Consider the following 21,422-nt stretch of genomic DNA (forward strand, 5'->3'; position numbering starts at 1 on the left):
CTATCTCTGAAATATACCTGTAATCCATCGGCTTGTTTTCTGCTCTCGTGTCCTGCCTCCACCGCCAGAGTCCAGACTCCGTCAGCTCTTACTTGGACTGTGGCAGCAGCTTCTGAGTGGTCTCCCCACTTGCACATTTCTTCTAACCACGAAAATTGGGTCGTGTTACTCCCTTGCCGAAAACTCTCCGTGGCTTCCCTGGCTGCTGACGCCCTGCTGACCTCTCTTCCTCATGTCCCATCTCCTCTGTTCCTTACTCCTCCGTTCCAGCCACACCGCATGAGAGGGTGAAAATCACACTTGTTTCCTTCCACCTCAGCTGATTCCTCTGCCTGCAGTAATCCTTCCTCGAGGTTTGCACAACTGTCCCCTGCTTGTCATTCCCATCTCAGCATAGATATCACTACCCATGGGGGTCTTTCCTGTCACCGCCGCTAAGTTCAGTAGCTCCTGTCGCTCTGTGGCATGTTGCTGTGTTGTATTCATTCACGATGTGCCTTCCCTCATTAGAAGCAAGCACTGGGAGTCAGGATGTGAGTGGACTCGCTGCTGTCTCTCTGCACCGTCTGGAATGTACCTAGCACAGCAGCTCTCCAAGTGTTTGTTGAGTGAATGCAGAGGTAATCTTCGGGAACCCGGCACAGATACTTAGAGAGAGCTCACTTGCTAAGGGAGTCTGATGTGGACAGAAGTGCGGAAATAATTACCAGTAACTCCTACTTTTGACTAGTGGTAGATTGAACGATATAATTGTGTTTGCTTTGTGGTAGAATGCTTTTGGGGGGTAGCTTTTAGTTTAAATAGAATTCTCACAATAGAGGTGAGGGATGGCTTTATTTAAAACTTACATTTTAAAGTTAAATGTCACTGTAGAGGTTCACTTGAATTATGTAATTTGGGGGAAGGAATGAATTCAGCGTGTAGGACTCACATTTCTTACCAGTTGAAGAAGGGATCTGTTTTGTTTTTAAATTTTTGGAGAGGTTAATTCAACTGCAGCAAAAATGCATTAGGTGAATTGAAAAAGTTTTTGACTGAAGGCCTACCGTGTGTGTCCCTAGGAATGTTAGCTTTCCCAAATTGTCAGGGGCCTAGGGACACCTCATGTTAATGATCATGTCTGTGTTCAGTATCTCCACATTTGTTTCTCTGGGGACGCCTCTGGCAGCCCACGTGGCCAGTCACTGCTAAGACAGTGTTCTGCCATGACAGTGGGGATTCACGAGGGGGAGCGTGCTGGCCTGAGCTCGGAGAGCACCCCACAGTGTCCGTGCTCATGGGACTGCCAGTCCTGTAGGACAGGTGTCCTCAGGCTGAGCCCAGCCTGTCCCTGCTGGAGAGAGGGGGGACTCCTGGCTGCAGGGACTGTAGGCTCTTCCATATCTCCTTCAACCAGAACTCTCTACATTTACCAGTTTTATGTCCCTCTTAAGTGACATTTTAAAAACAAGGGTAGAGGCGCCTGGGTGGCTCCGTCAGTTAAGCAACCGACTTCAGCTCAGGTCATGATCTCACAGTCCATGAGTTCGAGCCCCGCTTTGGGCTCTGTGCTGACAGCTCGGAGCCCAGAGCTTGCTTCTGATTCTCTGTCTCCCTCTCTCTCTGCCCCTCCCCCGCTCATGCTCGCTCTTTCTCTCTCTCTCTCTTTCTCTCTCAAAAATAAATAAACATGTTAAAAATTTTTTTTAAAAAAGGTAAAAATGAGTATCTGGCTGCTCCTTCGTGTTGCAGAGGTCCCAACAGCAGGAACAGGCTTTGCCTGAGCCTTGAGTCACTGGTAGATGACCTGGGATGACCTCTGTTTTTTAACATTCTGTGGTCACACAAGTGCCTTCTGGGTCTGTTCGGGTAGGAGTGGAGCTGTCGGGAGGCAAGGACCTTCGCTTATGTCCCTATTCCTGGCACTTTGGTGCCACCAGTGATCGAGTGGGGTGCCCAGCCTTTGAAGCTGACTCCGTCCCCAGTCTGGTTCTATGCCAACTCAGGTTTCTGCCCCTTCCTGCCGAAGCTGAAGCACCCTGGCAGCCCTTATGGTTGCTTGCCTGGCCATGAAATTCGGGGACTAGTCAGGACCAGCTAGATAGAAGAACCCCAGAGGGTCACCATGTTCCAGCCCTGTCGTGGAGCCACAGGCCGCCTGAAGGTCTGTGGAATAAGTCCTCTTCTGGAGGCAGCCTGAGACAGTTGGATCACTGGCGTCGGGACCCAGACACTGACATTGAGCCTACCTGGCCCCACGTCCCTGCTCTGCCCCTTGAGAGCAGTTCGACCTTGGACAAGTTACTTAAACTCTTTGGCCTCTGTTTCCTTATTAGCAAAGTGGGGAATCTCATAAATTCTGTCTCAGATATTCTTGGTGCTGGGATTTGGAAATTTTTCACCATTTTTTTATCAGCTCTGCTTGTACCAGGACCTTAAGAATTGCCCTGAAAGGTATAACGAGCATTCCAAGAGGAGAGTCTTGAGTTACTGATGGAAAACAGGCACGAAGTCCAGAGGTCTCCATCCCCCAGGCCTCTGCCACCCTGGACCTGCCTGTGGCTAGGCTAAAGCCCATCTGGCCAGCTCCCAGCATGACAAATGTCTGGGAGCTAAGATCACTGCCACTCCTCTCCAGACCTTGCAGGTGGTGCTAAGAATGCAGGTTCCGACCATTAGACCAACCAGCACATCCATCAGTCAGAAGTAAGTAGTGAGTGTCCGCAGTTCACTAGCGTTGTCCCTGAGGCTGGGAACGACTGATAACAGAATGCTCTGGAATCTCCTTTCCCTCAAGAAGCTTGTGTCTGGTTGATTACCAGCTGCCCCTACCCTCATCCATGACTCTCACCAGGTAGTTTAATAAATAAGAACATCTTATAATTGTATTTGGTCTGGGTTAATTGCTCTTCCTAAGACTTTGGCAATCTCTACTGCCTTTTTTTTCTTTTTTAAGAGAAAGGGGGAGAGTGTAAGCAGGGCAGAGGGGGAGAGAGAGAGAGAATGAGAATCTCAAGCAGGCTCCATGCCCAGCACAGAGCCCTGTGTGGGGATCGATCCCACAACCCTGGGATCATGACCTGAGCTGAAATCAGGAGTCAGAGGCTTAACTGACTGAGCCACCCAGGCGCCCCTCTACTGCTTTTTTTTTTTTTTTTTTTTTAATTTAAGATTTAGTAGGGGTGCCCGGGTGGCTCAGTCAGTTGAGTGTCCGACTTCAGCTCAGGTCATGATCTCGTGGTTCATGAGTTTGAGCCCCACTTCGGGCTCGGTGCTGACAGCTGGGAGCCTGGAGCTGCTTCAGATTCTGTGTCTCCCTCTCTCTCTGCCCCTCCCCTGCTCATGCTCTGTCTCTCTCTGTCTCAAAAATAGATAAAAACATTAAAAATTTTTTTTTAAATAAAATAAATTTAAGATTTAGGACGGTGATTTTAGACATACCTCCATACACAGTATATATGTTTATGTGTACATGCACGCACACCCCTTGTCCTGAGAATCACAGGACAGAAAGACCCTGACCGTCACCCCAAAAATTAAAATAAATGAGCTACCTGTAAGCAGGTAGAGTACCACTGAGGGAGGGTGGTCTTACCGTGGGGACGAATGTCCAGCAGTCAGCACTGTCAGGGAGAGGCGGCCTTGTGAGGTGATGATGGTGAACATTCCACAGCTCGGTGCACTCCACGGGGAGCTCTCACAGCTCCCCGGGGGGCTGCCCTGTGGGGTCCCCACAGCCGTCCCGCAAGAGGGAGGCCCGGCAGCATCCGCATCAGTCCCGCTGCGCACGCAGGGAGCCCAGGGCGCGGACAGCTCGGGTCGCCTGCCGGTGATCACAGAGTCAGGAAGTGGCAGATCTGGGACGTAAACTCAGTTATTTAATGACTCTGAATCTCTCGTGTTTTCTGTTCTATCATGATTCTGCCAAGAAGCTGCCGTCACTGGAGGGTCCCAGGCAGAGGGAGACCTGTCAGGAAGTCGTGTGTGAGCATTCGGGAGCAGTTCAGTTCAGTTGGTGATTGCTGTGTGGCTTGAGGGATCACAGGGTTCCCCCCAGATTGTCCTCACTAATCAGTCTGCCTCCGTTGGCTGTTACCGCTTCGTATCTTTGAGTCAGGCCCTGGGTCGTGGCCGCTCCGCGAGGCGGGGAGAATGCGCGCAGTCCCCGCGGAGCAGCTTCGCGTGGACACCTGTACTCTGCCACTCTCCTCCCTGATGGAGAGCAGAGGCGAACGGTCGTTCCTTCAGCAGACCCTTATCCAATGGCTCCTCTCTGTCCTGCTCTGCGCCAGGCTCTGGGAGTGCGTGTCGCTGCCCTTCTGGGTCTCAGGGAAGGGCAGGCAGGGTGCCGCGTGGCGCGTCGGTAGCAGTAGCGAGAGCGGCTCACCGGGCCGGGGATGGAGCACGTGCGACAACACGCAGCTCGCACACGGAGCCGGGACCGATCTGGGCCGCTTGCCCCATAAGCCGGGAAAGTTAGGGAACCAGGAGAGAGTTGGAGAGAAAAGACTTGGTTTGCGGGGCTGAGGCCTTTTCGCCTGACCCCGTGGGCACCGGGGGGCTCGTGCGGGGTTGGAAGGGGCACCGGCCTCCAAGTCAGATTCAGACAACAGCTCTGGCAGAAGGGACAGAGGGAGGAAGACCGGTCATAAGGCGCCGGGCCACACGAGAAACGCCGCGGGCACGGGACGGGGCAGCCGGATTCCAAGAAACCTTTCAGAGGTAGAGTCCGGACTAGCGACTGATGGTACCTGTGGGTGTGAGGGAGAGAGAAAGGCAGGAGCGACTCACGGGTCTTGACGTGAAATCTGTCTCCCCTGGTTTATAAAGAGCATTTGCAGGCCAAATGCTGAAGATCTCCTTAATGGCAAGTCTCAGAAGGCAGCCAAATCTTTCCGGCTTAGGCTTTACAGACTGGTAAACATTTCTCTCCTTTTGGCTGACACCTCGTTTCCTGCTTCTCAACTTCTGTTCTGGAATCATTACATAAGTTTTGTGCCTCCAGGAATCGATAGGAGCCTAGCACGTGCTACGCACCCAATAAATGAGTGATGGAGTCAGTGAGATCACTTATCACGGTGGACCCACAAGGTCATGTTGTTGACGGTGAGGTGGTGAGCACACAGTGTGACTCCTGTGATTCCGGAACTCTGAGGAATTCTCGGGGAGGCGCAGCCTGGAATCCTCTCCGCTGTTCACCGGCCACACTGGCCACACCTGCCCGTGGCGGCGGCAGCCATGGAAGATGAGGCAATCGGGCAGGTCGCCCGGGAGCCGGCTGCGTTCCTTCAGGCCTTTGCCCCCCGCTTCCCAACCTGCAGATTTCGGGTGCAGGGGTGGCGGATGTGCGTGCGATTCACCCAGGACCCCAGGCGTGCCCGGGGTTCGACTTCTTTCTCAGGGCTAATCCAGCTCCCAGCCTGGAGCCTAAGCATACGCTGCATTAATCAGACTTGCTGGAATGATCACATGGTTTTCTAGCTGCCTCCCCTGTTAGCTGCCGCTTGTCAGCAGCTGGCGGAGCTGGAGGCCGCAGGCCCCTGTCTGCAGAAAGCCTTTTACTTCCGAATATTGGGGGGGGGGGGGGGGTGGAAACCCCGCCTCTTTTTTCTGCACTTTGCACCATCCGACTGACTAAATGGTTGTCCTCCGAACCAAAAAGGCTACCAGACAATCTAAGGACGTTGTCTCTGACTAGGTCATGTTTGCATTTGAAGAATTCAGGTACGTCGTGGGCTTTCTACATCAGCCTGCCGCTGGGTTTTTGTTCTCGCTGGGTTTTTGCTGTGTAATGACAGCTCGGGCTCTGGCTGGTTCTCACCCCCAAAACGGTTCTTTCCTGCATTCGGTGGGCTTTATCCCGGTCGCGGGGGTGGGAGGCGCAGAGGTGGTGCAGGTCGGGGGTGTTTACTGCATGCACACGTGCAGCAGGGGATAATTGGGGTGCCCGTGCGTAAATTTGCCGGGGACCCCACCTTGTGCCTCCTTTGAGCTGCTGTGGGTGGTGTAGAGTTATGAATGCAGAATAGCAACTCTATCCAGAATGAGTCTCTCGCTCTCTTTTGTTTTTCTTCCTTTGTCAAACTCATGGAGTCCACTGCTCTTTTAAAAAAAAATGCTCCTGGTAGCAGCAAAGATGGAAAATCCTGCAAGTGTGTCTGCTTAGTTGAGGCTTGATTTTGGCTCTGATTTCCCTCCTCATTGTTCATAGTAATCTCGTGCTTGGGCAGTTTTCTGGGAAGTGCTCTGATGATGTTTTGTTAGCAGGGTCCTTCTCTGCTTTCAGAAGCTTTTCGGCTGCTGTAATTATCAATGCTCCAAATGAGTCTTTTGTGAATCTTATTCCTTCTCTTCTCTGAGGATCTGTCCCTGGGTATGAACATGGGAAGGGATGTTCCAACAGAGGTAGTTGCTAAGAAATGAGAATAAAGGAGGCAGAATGGGAGGGTTATCTGACCATTTGTGTGTATATTTCCACCTTTGGAACATACAGAAGACAGTGTGTGTGTGTGTGTGTGTGTGTGTGTGTGTCTGTCCCTAACCTCCGGCAGGCTCTCATTTCTCAAATGGAATTTCAGCGTATTTTAGAACTGAGCGTAAATACCATATCGATGGGCGAGGGGGGTGATTGTGTGGGAACCCCAGTTCCGTTTCTACAGGCCTTTTTTGTTCCCTCCGGAAGGTTGCGGCGATAGACATTAAAACGATAACAGAATAACCACCTTTCGTTGTTTGTAAGAGGAAATTTAGAGACCTTTTAATCAAAATCAAGAGAGTAGATGAGAGGATCATCAAATCTGTAGGAAGAAAAGCAGGGCTGGAAAGGGTGTCCCCGCCCTTTCTATAAACTTGGAGCTTTGGATCTAGGAAGTTCTCCTTTGTTTAAGAGAGTGTCTCTGCATTATTTCTAGTGGCCTGGGCTGGTGAAAAGGATATTCTTTCCATGTGGCAACATGCTCTGGGGACGTGGGGCCTGTGCCCTTACACGGGCACCAGAACTTACTGTTTTATGGTAGCTCCATTAGATAACTCACAAGAATTTGTTTTATGCTCGATGTGTTACAGTAGATAGGTCCATAGACGATGAATTCGGAGTCCCAGGTTCTAATCCCCGTTGGCAGGTTAGCTTTTCTGATCCTTCTGAGATTTACGGAGGAGTTTGGGATAATGTAGAAAGTAGTACAACTGTGAGGTTCGTATCTTACTGTTAGCATTTATTCGGGATGGAGTAAGCCTTAGCTAACCGTTGCCTTGAACAGAGCTTGGAGCCGGTCACCTCGTTTCCTAGTTAGGGAAGAGGCATATGTATCAACAAGCCTTGTCCCCTTGGGTCAGCTCCCAGCCCAAAAGCTGGGTCTGAGCAGTTGGAATGGGGTCACGTTGAGGGCCAATGCGCTGCTGGACTGAGAAGGTGGGGCCGTGTGTGGAAAGTAGACCAGAATGGGGGGGGGGGGTCTATTACCTGTGTGTCCGGCTTCGCTTAAGCTGGCCGCAAAGAACTTTGCTGGGTGTGACTGCGTTTTGTGACTGCTGCCTGTACTGGACAGTTGGCCACCTTCTTTAGTCACGGGCTTTGTGTGGGGCTGAGTGATCACGGTGGGGCGACACAGGCACTTTAGAGGAGCTTGTTAGCTTGGTAGCTCCGGTCAGGGTGGTGCTCAGGCTGTAGCCTGCAGTGGAGACCCCTGGAGGGCCCGTGAAAACCTGGATTGCTGGGGCCTCCCTCCCAGAAGCTCGGGTCCGGTAGGTCTGGGCTGGGCTTGGGGATCTGCATTTCTAGCAAGTTCCCAGGTGACGGTGATGCTGTAGGCCTGGGAAGCAGACCCTCAGAACCGTCAGCTTGGGAGAAGCAGGCAGACTGCCCTTATGGAGATGGGACATCTGAGGCAAAGGCGAGGAGGTCCAGGTAGGAAAGAAGCCTGGAGCCGGAAGCCGCACGTCCAGTCAGGCAGGTGGACCCGAGGTGGGCGTGCTCCTGGGAGATTAACCCGTGACCATGATCGTCACAGCGGCCCCTCTCCTCCTGGGGAGGGGCGAAACCGAGTTTATAACCCAGTTTCTGCCACGTACGGCCTGTGTGGACCTGGCAGGGCTCTTCGCCTTTTATCGTCATCATCTTCTGTGGGAATTTTCTCTGAGAAAGTCTGTGACGCCGTTGGAAACAAATGAGAGGACGTGAACTTGCTCTGTGCGTCAGGGGACACGTTACTCCCTAGTAAGGCACGAGGAGTTCCCTGAGAGCTTTCCAGTGTCCTGTGTTTTTAACTTTGACTCCTTTGTGCCTAAGACTGCTTGACGCACAATAGGTCCTCAATAAGCAGTCGACACCGATCGTTTTCAGGGGATTTAACGCGGAAGGAGAAACAGGCACGTGATCAGACTGGCTCGGTGCGGGCCTGGTGCTGGTGCCACGCTGCCCGTTCGGTGCGCTGGTTCAGAAGAGCGCGTCGAAAAGCCCGCAGCTGACCTCCTGAGAAAACTGTGAAGTGTCCTTAGCACACCCCAGCCGCTGGGGTGGCAGAGCTCCACTCCCGTTTCCTAAGGAATCTCTGCGGGTGATCTCACTGCAGAGCCTGCTGACCATCGTAGTGATTTGCTGGGGCCAAACCCGCAGGGTTGCAGAATCCTGAGAGCTTGGGTGGTTGGGCCAGCATTTTCCAGATGGTTAGGGTAGTTTCTGCCTGCCGTTGGCTTCAAGACTGTATTGTTCCAACACCAGGCAAGCTGTTCTAGCTGGCTGCTGTGGTAGACATGCTTTCCTTATATTTTTGCCTTTTTAAAAAGACCTCTTATGTGAGAAGTTTACTGAATTCATGGTTTAGTAAACATTTGCCAGTCACTACACACCGCGGCGACTGCCTTCTGAGCACCAGTGCACTAGAGACAGCTTTGCGGAGGCCTCTCTGGCTTCCCTTCCACTTCCAGAGCCCGAGCAGGGACCATGTTCCCTCCCCTCCCCAGAAGAAACATTTTAAAATGTGATTTTTGGCTCTGTGATCCCACAAGGGAGAACGGAACCCAAATCAGAAACCTCTGTTTCTCAGAATTCCTGATGCTTACCCTGGTTTATTTCTAGAAGGAATGTGGTATGCCAACTCCAAGATCTAAAATCCATAGTTGGAATGTGTCAGTCACGCGAAAACGGGAAGGTACTACCCTGAGTCTGTTTGCTTTGTTTTCTTTTGTTGAGTAAAGTGTCCTGGAAGCGTGGAGGTTCAAACTCCAACCGGCTCTTTCTTGATTAATCCGTGTCCATATCCAGTCTTGGGAAGTGTCGTTCTTTCCCTTGCTCTTCCACTGGAATGTGGAGATGAGTTGAGATGAGGGGTCTCGGGGAAGACCTGAGGTCTGGAAGCCAGCACAGCCCACCCGGTGCCCGGAGCCTAAGCCAGCCTAGCCCCTGTCATCTCCCCGGCCCTGTCATCCGCCGAAGAGACAGGGGTTTAGGTACGGCGACTTTCACGCTGTGGTGAGCAGGTAACACTCATCAACAGGAGATGGAGGCTGGGCTGGGCAGCGATGGGGAAGGTGCTGTTTCCCTGCTGTTTCCCAGATACCGCTAGTTGCTTCGCCCATGGTAACTGGAACCCACGTAACATAAATGAAAACAGAAGCTCGGGGATGTGGACAAACCTGAAACGTATACCTCCCACCTGGACCTTTCCCCAGACTGGTCCCGTGGATTCAGCTGCTTGCTTTGTGCTGCCACCTGGAAGTCTGCCGGGCGTCTCAAACTTAACACATCTGACACCTTGCTTGTATTTTTTCTGGAGCCATTGCTTCTACAGTTTTCCATAGCCCAGCCTTCCTTTGGTAGCTCCACCATCCCTGACCCTTTTCTTTCTCTTCTACTCCGTGCCTGAGCTATCCGGGCAAGGTCTGTCGGCTCTATGTCACTCAACCGACTGAGCCACCCAGGCACCCCAGTCGGCTCTACGTCAAAGCATGCCCAGAGTACCGGCACTTCTCAGCGCCTCTGGTGCTACCAGCCTGGTCCACGTGGCCACCGTCTCCCACCCGACTCACTGCCGTGGTCTTGTAACTGCCTCCAAGCTTCCCGTGTGCCTTGCCTTCCTGCTCCTGGTTCTTCAGCTGGTTTTCATTGGAAAATATCAACTCAGGCCATGTCAGTCCAGAGCTCAGAACCCTCCAGTGGCTTCCCACCTGGCTGCGGGCGCCCCCCTCTGGGGGTATCTCACAGGGCTTGCTCAGCCGCCATACTCCGTCTCTCCCGACCTCTTCCTCCAGATGCCCGCATGGTTTGCTGCCTCATCTCCTGGGGTCTCTGCTCAGCTGTGGCCTCGACCTCTCTTTTTAACATACCCCCTCCCATAATGGGCACTCCCTTTCTGCCTTACTCTGCTCCATTTTTCCCCCAGATCACATATCACCATCTACTTACTGTGGATTTTAATTTTGTGTTTGTTTATTGTTTGTCTCCCTCTAGCAGAATGTTAACTGCTGCAAAGTAGGGCTTTAAAAATCTATTTTTGTTCACTGCTGTATCCCTAGTGCCTTGCAATGGTAGGTGTCTAAAAAACACTTGTTAAATGAATGAAAGAAATGAGAACAGACACCCAGAGAGGTTGGGTAATTTGCCCGAAGGCACCCAGCAAGGAGGCGTAGGCAGTTTCACTTCCGTTCATCTCCCCAGACAGTCTGTGCCTGGAATGCCCTCCTGTGAATGGACCTCATGTCCTCCAGCTGGCACACCCTCATGAGTCTCTCCGGTGGGCCCAGAGCCCGTTGTGGGGCCTGGCTCTCGGCACCCCTCCGCATCTGTGGGAAGTGGAGAACAGAATAGAGGACCCCCACCTGGGGTGGGATGGACTGACCCCTTGTCCTGACCCCCTCGGCCCTTACATCCCGTCTGTCTGCAGGGCTGCCCTCGGAGCGATTTATGACAGTGTTCTTCCACATCTTCCTGCCCTCCTGCAGTTTGAGCTCTTGGAGGTCAGGGAGCGTATCTTAGTCGTCCTACACCACTACTAACTCTTAGCACACTGTCAGCTCTAGTCTAGGAGGGGTTGGTAAATGCCTACGAGACTGATGTTGTAGGTAGGTATTAAAGTAATTTGAATTCTATCAGTCACAGTCCCTCACTGCGAGGAGCTTGTGATCACACGGTCTTTGATCCCCCAGGATCTATTAGAATGCACAGCTGTGTGGGTCTTTAATAGGTGATAGTGGGAGCACCTGGTTGGTGGAAAGAGCAGAGGGTGGAGAGTTGAAGGAGAGAAAAACAGAGCAGGAGTGGGGAGGACAGCCAGACTGCGTTGACTTGACAGTCTCGCCTGGAGTTTGACTAGCCACAAGCCGAATGTTATTCTGGGAAATAATGTAGCTGTTATGGCGGCAGAGCAGAAGTTTTTTTTTTTTTTTTTTAATTTTTTTTTTTCAACGTTTTTTTATTTATTTTTGGGACAGAGAGAGACAGCATGAACGGGGGAGGGGCAGAGAGAGAGAGGGAGACACAGAGTCGGAAACAGGCTCCAGGCTCTGAGCCATCAGCCCAGAGCCTGACGCGGGGCTCAAACTCAGGGACCGCGAGATCGTGACCTGGCTGAAGTCGGACGCTTAACCGACTGCGCCACCCAGGCGCCCCAGAGCAGAAGTATTTTAAAATACCAGTCTGTCCTCCGTTATTAAGTAAGTGTTGGCGATTGTTGAGTTTTGTCGAAAGAGAGGCAGTGTTGTGGATCTGGGATCCAAAGACTTGGCTTCAGTTTGTATAATGTAAACTTAAAAGCTGTGACCTTGGGCAAGTCACTATATTTCTCTAGGCCTTAGTTATTTCACTTCTAGGAAAAGGGCTACTTTGAGGATAACATAGAGGAAAGAAGTAATGCATAAATGACAAAATTTTGCTATGTTTGTATTTTATATTTTGGAATCAGGGGAAGCTTAATCAGTCAATATTTAACTGGCTCAGATGCTACTTTTTTAAAAACAGTCCTGATTTCCATTCCCCATTTCTCCTTGCTTAGCATACTAGTAGTCTCTTGTGTTAAACACACACGAACAAAACTTAGGGGAAAGAAGTTAACTGGACTCATTACCCAGAGGAATGAGGAAGAGGGTACCAACCTGGGTCCGTATGATTCTTGCTGGTTCCTTAGGGTACTTGCAAAAGCGTCTCTAACTGTGTCGGTTTTGAGACTCGGTACGTATGTTTTGGAAGGAAGGAGGGCCTTTTAGCGGGTAGGGTAACTGTTCATTGAGAAAACACTTCCTAAACATTTACTAAACATAAGCCCCAGTAGCAGATGCAAGTACGTGACCTGTGTGTAATCTTCAGGCCTTCCTGCAGAAATTTACTGTCCTGAGAAGGTGCTGAACCAACAGCAAAAGCGTGGGGTGGGGTAGCCAAAGACAGACAACGCCGAAGTGTAGGTTAAATTCTTAGGGACACCGGTGAGGTGCATGGGCAGGAGGAGGATGTGGTTTTGCCATGCTGAGAACTGAAGGGAGCCTTCGGGAGGAGGTGTCCCCTGGGTGAGTCTGGGAGAGGGGAGGGGTTCAAGTGAAAGAAGATGAGGCAGGGGCCACTCAGGAGTCTGGGGGCCGAGGTGTGGGAGGAGGTATGGCGTGTGCCCCCAGCCACGCTTTGCCTGATGAAACCCGAGGGAAGAGCTTTTTCTCCTCCAGAGCAGCCGAGTCTGTTCCGTCCTTTCCTCGGCATTGGCGACATCCCTGCCCCGACGTTCACTGCGTTGCAGAGGTGAGCCCTTGTCCCCTTCAGGGTGTGTGTGCCGACACTCAGGGGAGGCGCTTTGCCACCTTTGCTTCCCCACCAGTCTTGCCCCCTCCAGCCAGTGACTTAGGCCCTTTGTGCTTTGATTTGCCTCTCTGTAAAACGGGGGTATTACCTGCCTCCCCAAGTGATGGTGTCGATTAAATGAGATTACTCACGTGAAGCATCTAGCGGGGGCCTCAGGAGATACTCAATAAGTTAATTTCTTTCATTTCCCTTCGGTAGCAACACACTTAGGTAGACCCCCACCCTGGACTGGAAATTGCACACGAGCCGGGAGGGGGGGGCCTGACACACTAAGAGTGGGGAACCTCTAAACTCCCCACCTCCCTGAGAGTGCAGACTCAAGAGTGCCAGAAATCAGGCCTTGGAGGATGACCGGTTGTTGAGATGCTCGTGCCACAGCGGACCAACCAGGGTGTGACTAGTCAGCTGAGTGCTTGGACCCCGGCTTTGTGGGCTCGCAGATTCGCTGGTCTGAGAGATTAGGTTCCTTGCAGTTGGTGGACCGAGATTCTGGTGTCTTCTGTCCAGTTAGGATAGCACGGCCCGAGCCCACCCCACGTGCGGACACTCCCTCAGCGTCTACATACTTCGTCCACAGCCAAGCGGTCATCATTCTGCGTCCCCTCTGTGTCCTCTCTTTATTTCCAGAGCCGGCTGTAAGAAGGAAGTGTCTGGTGAGCTGATGTGGGCTGCACGGGGCAGGTGCAATGTGTGACCTGCAAGGGTCTCCCCTTCCATGGGAGGGCGGAGTGGATTACAGACAAGGACACGGTGGTGGGCACCTTTCCAACGAGCAGCAGCTGTTGTACGTGTGACAGGGTACCTTTGGGCCTGGGGGTCCTGCCCGACGTCAGGAGAAGCTTCTGAAGGCCGTCAGGTCGAGGATTCCATGTGATGGTTCTCTCCTGGGAGGGCCCATCAAGGTCAAAACAGAGGGGGCCTAGGCTGCACCTCAGCCCTACTGAGACCAGCTGTCCAGACGCGGAACCTGGGTACGTGCCTTGCGTAAGGCTCTGCCAGTTATTCCGACGCACAGTCCCAGTTAGAGTTTGCGGGAAGAACTTGACCTTGGGACTCTGGAAACCCTCAGCTCTCTCTGTGATACTGCGTTGCTTTGGGTCAGTCACTTACCTTCGCTGTCCACCTGGAAAACAGAGATAACATTTTGTTCACGGAGATGTGGTTCAGAGAGAGTAAGGTGACAGCCGTGTGGGAGCTTTGGAAAGCTGGGAGCACCGGATACGGAAACGTGCTTACATGTGCCGTAGACTCGTTAAGTCCAGGTGTATTGGATGTGTGTGGCCGGTAAAGACTGCAGCCTTTGGTCTGGACTGAAGCCTTGCTGGTTCGAGGTCTTTCTTGGGTTCGGTAACCTCACAGCTAGTCGCTTTGGCTGTCAGGAGTTCATTTGTACTCGTTCACGAGCGAGAGGAATCGTTTTCACGCCAGTCAGCCAGTTCAGAGCCTGCCAAGTGCCAGGGTTAATCTTGCCGTGCGCTCTTTGAGACCAGCCTCCCTCCGTCTTTACCGGCACAAGTGCTGGACGAGACGAAGACCACCTGCCTTTGCCTGTGGAGGCCCTGGAGGAAACGTGAAAACTCGAAGCTCCTCCATCTTTGAAGATCACGTCTTGGCCACGGGCGTGCAGGCGGCAGGCCAGGGGCGCCAGGCAAGAGCGGGGAGCAGGAAACGGGCGTCCCTCCCGGCGCTCCCTCCCGACTGTTGAGAACTTGTGCTCTGGCCGCCATCTTCCACTGTGTGCAGAAGCCAGAAGCTGTGCATTACGTCAAGATAGAGCCTTCTCAAGGGAGATGGGTAAAACCGTGTGCCTGTTGTGATCAGGACATCGAACAAACTCTGACTTAAATAAAGAAGCGTTTGTACTCGGCGATGAAACTCCTTTTCCTGGAGAGAAGATGCTTCCGTAGTTGGAAACGTGGAGCACTTCCAAAGCCACAGAGCAAAGACTGCATCCGTTCGTTACTCTCCGCCCTACTGAAGGAGCGAGGGAGGTAGGGATTCCCCAGGTAGAGAAAGGTAGGTGGTGACGTCGTGTGTTTTCCTGGTCTTGGCTGGGATGTTCACGCTAATCAGATCCCTGGCATGAGGCAAGTGGGAATCAGTTCATCCCTGCCCTGACGGAAGACGTTAAGGACAGCTTGCTTCAAGAAAGATGGGGGCCGAGAGGAACGTGTCCTACTTTGGGGACCAGATTATAATACAGCTCAGTCTCTTGCCAGTCCAGCCCCTCTTTTCTTCTGTATGTGGCGCCCCCCGTGGCCGGACTGCGTGTTCTCTTAAAGCTCAGCCCCCAGGAACCTTCCTTCTGCCCCAGGGAACCTGGCTAAGTCGCGGATCCGCACACACCACTTTGCCTCCCATCTCGAAGCCTTTATTGTCTCTCCGTGAAGTCCTTCGAAACCCAGCCCTGTTCACACTTCCCTCAGGAAGTCTTTTCTGACCTCTTTATTCACATAAACTTCTCTGTTCTCTCTAAACTCCCTTACAGCACTCGAGGTAGGTCACACATCATCTGATATTTAAGTTTTCTCAATCTTATTTTCTTGACTAGATTGAAGGTTACTTGCAGGCAGAAAGAACGTTCTGTCGTCTTCATTCCATCTGTCACACTCGAACAGAGAGTTGGGTGCATCGTGCCTTCTCAGCACCCTTTGTTCGTTTATGGCATTTTTTTTAACCTCCTGCCACATGCCAATCATTGTTAAAGGCCCTAGAAGGTGAAATGGCAGGAGAGAGGACACTTGCTGCCTTTTAGACGTCTGTTCACTTCGCAGCAAGGAGGCGAGACTACCATTCCGAAAGAGCTACTGAATCCAGTAAGCAGGACCTGCTTTGAATGGGCAGAAGGGGTCCAGGCAGTGGGTCTGCAGGAAGGCCTGAAAGTGCCAGGTGCTGGATTTTCAAAACTGTAGGGACTTGCAAAAGCATTTGAGCTAATAAAAATGCATGTGATGTTTAAGGTGTCCTTACATGCTTAAATGTTTCTCTTTTCTTGTTTGAGAGAGAATGCACGCACGTGTGCACATGCGCGAGCCAGGGAGGGGCAGAGGGAGAGAGAATGCAAGCAGCCTCCACACTCAGCCCGATGCAGGGCTTGATCCCACGACCCTGGGATCATGACCGGAGCCAAAATCAAGAGTTGGACGCTCAACCGACTGAGCCACCAGGCGCCCCGTCAATGAATGTTTCTGATTCCTCTAGATTCAAACGCAAACAAGATCACACCCGTGTATTTCGGGCCCTTTTGTTACCACCTCCCATTCCCCCGCAGTCGTGCGGGCAGGGTGGTACCATTCCCATCTCGCCTCAGAAGCACCTGAGAAGACTCGGAGAGGTCAGAGTGCTTTCCCACCGTCAGGTATCTGCTTGATTGGGAAGTGAGCCAGTGCCCATTTTGTCCTTTCATAGCTGCCTCCAACCCTGATCTCGTGAAGCAAGGAAGATCGGTCAGGTACCCCGGTGACGCTTGTTTTATGTACTGTTTTGTTGAAAAAGTGAATGTATCACATTTATTGGGCCCGAAGTAGGAACACTGTAATCTGATCAGCACTTTATACGCATGAACACATGTACCACGGTCCTCGTAAGAGTCCTGTGACAAGGCTGCTGTTCTCGTCCTGCTTCGCAGATAACAAAAGCCACGGCACACGCTGGCTGAGTAACCTGAGCAGAACCACACAGGGCTGGCATCTGCACCTGAGGTCCTCTCTCCCCGGGACCGGTGCTTTTGACCGCTACCTTCGTCCTACAGGAGGCTTCCTAGGGAACAGAGATTCTGTGGGCAGTTGTTTGGGAAAAACTGGGCACCGACTCCCTGGGAAAGGGCCGTGCATAGTTAGCATGAAGGCTCTGAGAAGTCCTGTGCAGTGGGGTGTGGTGGAGACCCCTGAGTTTCCCACATGTGTTTTGTGAAGGAACTTTTATTGCCTAACACCTGATTTTTAGTTGACACTGTAGAAGATCCTGCTACAGTGGAGGGAGATTTGGAGACTGGGAGTTAGAAATCGGGGTGAAGAAAAGAGTCTTCAGGGCAAAATCCATAAGTGGAAGAGGTTAAAGAGTCTCACTTGAGTGTGAATTCATCCTCCTGTTCCTCTTGGCCATTAATTGATTCTTTTGGGATCTCACTTGCCTTATCTGTAAAATGGGATCATTGTGAGGAGGAGTGTGATTATGTATGTAAAAATCCTTTGTAAACAATGAAACTCAAAGTTGCTGTTTTTGTTATTTACCAACTCACTTGTGTCCTAAAGCCTAGCACGGCATCTATCAGCTCTTTGAAGGACAATTAGCAGTTATTGGATGAATGAGTGGATTTTGCCTTTTGTGTTCTATAACTGCTATGTTACAACTGAAACATTTTTTTCTTTCTGTTTTATTGAGATCCAATTGACATATAGTGAAACTTCTTAAAAAATGATACTTTTTTTTCCTTGAATTTTCCTTCTAAATTGTGTTCTTGCTGGTTTTTATGTTTGGGGAGTTTAAGGAAATCACTCTGTTGGAAAGTCAGGAACCATGTTTCTCTCATTCACTTTGTCGTACCCCAAGTTGGACCGCCACGGCAGTTTATTTTGTGTTTTTCTGACATGTCCCTGGCAGCAAGAGATTTTTGGACAGTTCCAAAATGGTAAATTTCAGTCAACAGTGTGCATGTGTTGGTTTTGTTGTTGTTGGGTTTGTTTTTTTTTTTAACACTCCTCATTCCCTCAGATGTGTCCATCTGTGTGTGTGTTTTTTAAAGGAATTTCTCCTGTATCACACTCTCGATGTAATTACTCTTGATGTTTCCTCCTCTCAAGGATTGTCAGGGAGAGAAACTCGCTGCAGTTTTGCATTCCAGTGAGGTTCCTCCTGATGGGGGTGGAGATGTGTGAGGGCATTCTCTACCTGCTTCAAATAAGTCCTTTGTTTTTAGCTCCTGCTCGGAAGAGACAGATGTATGTTCAAGATCATTCTAATAGGTAAGCTGTTGCACAAAGATCTAGAAATTAAAAAGAGAGAGGAGAGCAGATCACCATCTAGACCGCTGTGGCTGGACCAGCTGCACCGTAGCTCCTCCAGAGACACTGGGTTTTGCTGGCAGCCTGTTTGGAGAGGAAGGGGTGGGTAGAGGGGAGCCGGCTTTCCCATTCCCGCGCAGTCTGACTGGCATGTGGTTTGTGCGGGCCTAACCCCTCACCCCCACTTCACGGTGGCACACGACCCCCGGCCCAAGTCTCTTGGCCGTGATGATTGGTTTAGGAGCGCGTCTGTTATCCAAGAGTCCACGGCCCTCGGGCTAGGACTGTTAGGAAAGATGCCGTTTGGTTTTTTCTTCTGGGATCGAGAGCTGTCAGGACCAAGAAAGCCACAAGTCGTTGGCAGCCAGCACGTGGGGAAAGAGTGATGGTGAAGCCAACAGAGAGGGCAACAGAGTTCGGTGGTGGACAAAGACCCGAGTTCTCGTGGCATCATTGAGTTTCTGCTTCAGGCGCTCAGCTGCCGAAGGCGGGCTCGTTCAGGAGCCTTGTGCTTTGTTTTCTGCTCTATGAACAGTAAATTCCATTTTTCTCCGTTAGTATCTTTCACAACCTAGAGAATCCCAAATAATATAAGCCGTGCAAAGTAAATAAAAAGCAGACCAAAACTTGTATCACTTTTCCCTCCAGAGGAGGTGACCCTCCCTTCCACCTTCAGAGTTGCCAGACCACATTCACAGTTTTGTATTCCATCTGGGTGTTTGAAGACTGTGGTCGAGGACACGGTAACAGACTGAATTGTGTCCCCCCAAATTCGTAGGTTGAATGCCTAACTCCCTATGTGACTGTATTTGGAGATAAGTAGGTAATTAAGGTTAATTAAGTAGATAAGCAGGTTCATCGAGTAGGGAGTTAAGGTTAACTGAGGTCAGAAGGGTGGGGCCCTGATCCAGTAGGACTGGTGTCCTTGTAAGAAGAGATGCCAGGGGCGCTGGAGCACAGACCAAAGTGCACGTGAGGACACAGAGAGGAGGCGGTCGTCTGTAGGCCAGGGAGAGAGGCCTCAGGAGAAACCAGCCCCACCAACACCTTGGGCTTGGGCTTCCAGCCTCTAGAACTGTGCAAAAATACATTTATGACCCTAAGCGCCGCCCCCTCCCCCCAGTGTGGTGTTTTGTTACAGCAGCCTGAGCTGTGTGCTACAGATGCGTTTAGAAGAAAGAAAGGAGGGGCGCTGGGCGGCTCAGTCCATTGAGCGTCTGACTTCAGGTCGTGATCTTAGTCCGTTGAGCGTCTGACTTCAGTTCAGGTCGTGACCTTGCAGTTCTTGAGTTTAAGCCCCACATCGGGCTCTCTGCTGTCAGTGGGGAGCCCACTTCAGATCCTGTGTCCTCCCCCCCCCCCCCCCGCCACCGTCTCCCTCTCTGCACCTCCCCTGCTCACACTGTCTCTCTCTCAAAAATAAAATGAAATATAAGACATTAAAAGAATAAATGAATAAAAAGTAAAAAACAGGAAAGGGGTCGTGAGGGTGCTCAGGACCGTATCTGAGGGACAGCCCGTGAAGGCCTGGGGGTGAGCTCCTGGAGGAAGAGGGGGCAGTGTGAGGCCAGCAGGGCTCCCAAGTAACCCCTGGTTTAGAGCTCTAGGAGACCCTTGTTTGGACACATGCCCTGGAGGCGTTTCCAGTGGGAAAGAGAGGTGGTACTTCCTCAGCACCCCCTGCATCCCCGGCACTCAGTAGTTATCTTTCTTACTTACTTATTTATTTTTGAGGCAGAGAGAGACAGAGCATGAGCAGGGGAGGGGCAGAGAGAGAGGGAGACACAGAATCCCAAGCAGGCTCCAGGCTCCGACCTGTCAGCACAGAGCCTGACTTGGGGCTCAGATTTGTCAACCACGAGATCATAACCTGAGCGAAGTCGGACCCTCAACTGATGGAGCCCCGCAGGCGCCCCGGTAGTTATCTTCTTCTGTTCATCAGACCTAGACCTCAGGGTACAGCTAGGAGAGCTTCCGTTGATTCAGCTACGAAGCGCCCAGAACTCTATTTACAGCAGAGTATTTAATTGACACCACAGTCAGCTACTTAGAAGTTACCTCCCTTTGACAGATGAGAGAACACACCTAAAAAGGGTCAGAACCTGATCATGGTCACCAAGGTAGTCAGTAGCAGAGCCAGGACTAGAAGAGTCCAGTCTACGGATCCTGTCCTGTTTCTTTTCATCCCTGGCCCCATAGCAAGGGGACAGCGTAGATTGGGGAAGGCTGCACAGAACTCAGCCCTGAGCAGGAGGCCTCGGATGGAGAGCTGAATCCTGGATCCTGGGCATCTGCCGAGGGAGCCAGAGGCACCGACAGCCAGCTCTGTCCGTTGAATAAAGCACCGCATTGAGCGTGCCCTGTAGAATTAGGAGAAAACACAAGAAACTGAAGAAGCCGTGGCAGGTGGAGACACCTGCTAAGCATGGGCGAAGCTAATATGGTGGGTTTCAGACAAACTGATCTCAATCATGCCGTTCTCTGGGCAGACTTCCCCGGCTCTACGGGGCTGCTGACGCCCTGACCTGTCATAACAAAGAGCAGGGGCAAGGGACCCAGACCGGCAGGCACGGCAGGCCAGCACCGTGGCCCCTGGTCTGTAGTGCCCACGCGGTCGGGACGGCCAGGGCTCTGGGTCCCAAATCGGGTACCCTCTCAACCTGGAAAGCAGGGCTGCGGCCCATTTGCCCTTCACCTGCCCATCTGCCCCTTTAAGCGCTATTGTGCGTAATGAGCTAGTTTTATTAATTGAAAAATTAGTAACAACTCATAATAAAAAGCTCAGAATAATACTGCAACTTCACTGAGATCCTTAAACACACGGCAGACGCCACCGCTTAGGCAGGAAGCCGTCTGGAATGGTGGTGGTATCAGGTCAACTTCGGACCCTCTGTGTGTGTGTGCGTGTGTGTGTGTGTGTGTGTGCGCGCGCACATGTGCGTGGTGCTGTAAGGAAAGAATATGGCTTTGTTTACTCACAAGGATTAGAAATTCAGTGGCAAGTTTTGGGTTCTTGTTATTTGTGTGACTTTCTCTGGGTTCTCTTGAACATATCAAGGGATTGGCCCCTGCACATAACAGAAAAGAAAACAGTCATTAGCCAGGACACCAAGTAAGCAAGCGTGAGACCTGCAGGGAGACAGGGTGGTGACGAGGAGCCGTTGAGGTCCTCAGGGAACCCACAGATGATTGGCACTTTTCAGCAAGATTCCTCATGTAACTGCCCCATCATTTCACCTCTTCCAGCTTCTCCACTATTGGTGAGATGAAGTTCAGTCATTTCCTAATTACAGCAATCCTTGTTAGGCTTCATCAGGTGGAACTTTAAAAGGAGTCGCTCAGGTGCACAGTAGGGTAAAAAGCACTGCTGACGTGTCCAATAAACCCCACGCAAGAAAGTTCGAAATAAACAGCTGCGGTGAGGCCCATCCCCCACACCAAGGGGTGACCAGCGGATTCCTCAGCCAGCACCAGGTCCCTCCTCTCTGGCTCTGCGTCCTGGGTGGTGCCTCTGACCCCGCGGGCCTCGCTCTTGACCTTACCGGTTTCCACCCCTCCGTGTGCTTGCTCCGGCAGTAGGGGGACGCGGCAGACCCCTCAGCACAAGGGGATTGTGTTGCTGGCAGTCTGCTCCCCTCTTACAAGCCCTGTTCGTTTCT

The 21,422-nt window shown here is 51.6% G+C and overlaps 1 protein-coding gene across 4 annotated transcripts in view; it reads left to right on the top strand.

The window, feature by feature from the left end:
• The window catches only part of EVL (Enah/Vasp-like), a 153,887-nt gene that overhangs the window by 33,936 nt on the left and 98,529 nt on the right, over positions 1–21,422 (top strand). Inside the window, exon 1 of one of the 4 annotated variants that reach the window (XM_045452068.1) lies at positions 5,573–5,703. The exons of the other annotated variants lie outside the window; for them this stretch is intronic. Coding sequence (XP_045308024.1) covers positions 5,681–5,703 — 23 coding nt within the window. The 5' untranslated portion in view covers positions 5,573–5,680. Of the gene's footprint in view, positions 1–5,572; positions 5,704–21,422 lie in introns of those variants that run through there. 4 annotated transcript variants of the gene reach the window in all.

The sequence above is a fragment of the Leopardus geoffroyi genome, chromosome B3 (assembly GCF_018350155.1).
Source record: "Leopardus geoffroyi isolate Oge1 chromosome B3, O.geoffroyi_Oge1_pat1.0, whole genome shotgun sequence".
NCBI classification, from domain to species: Eukaryota; Metazoa; Chordata; class Mammalia; order Carnivora; family Felidae; genus Leopardus; species Leopardus geoffroyi.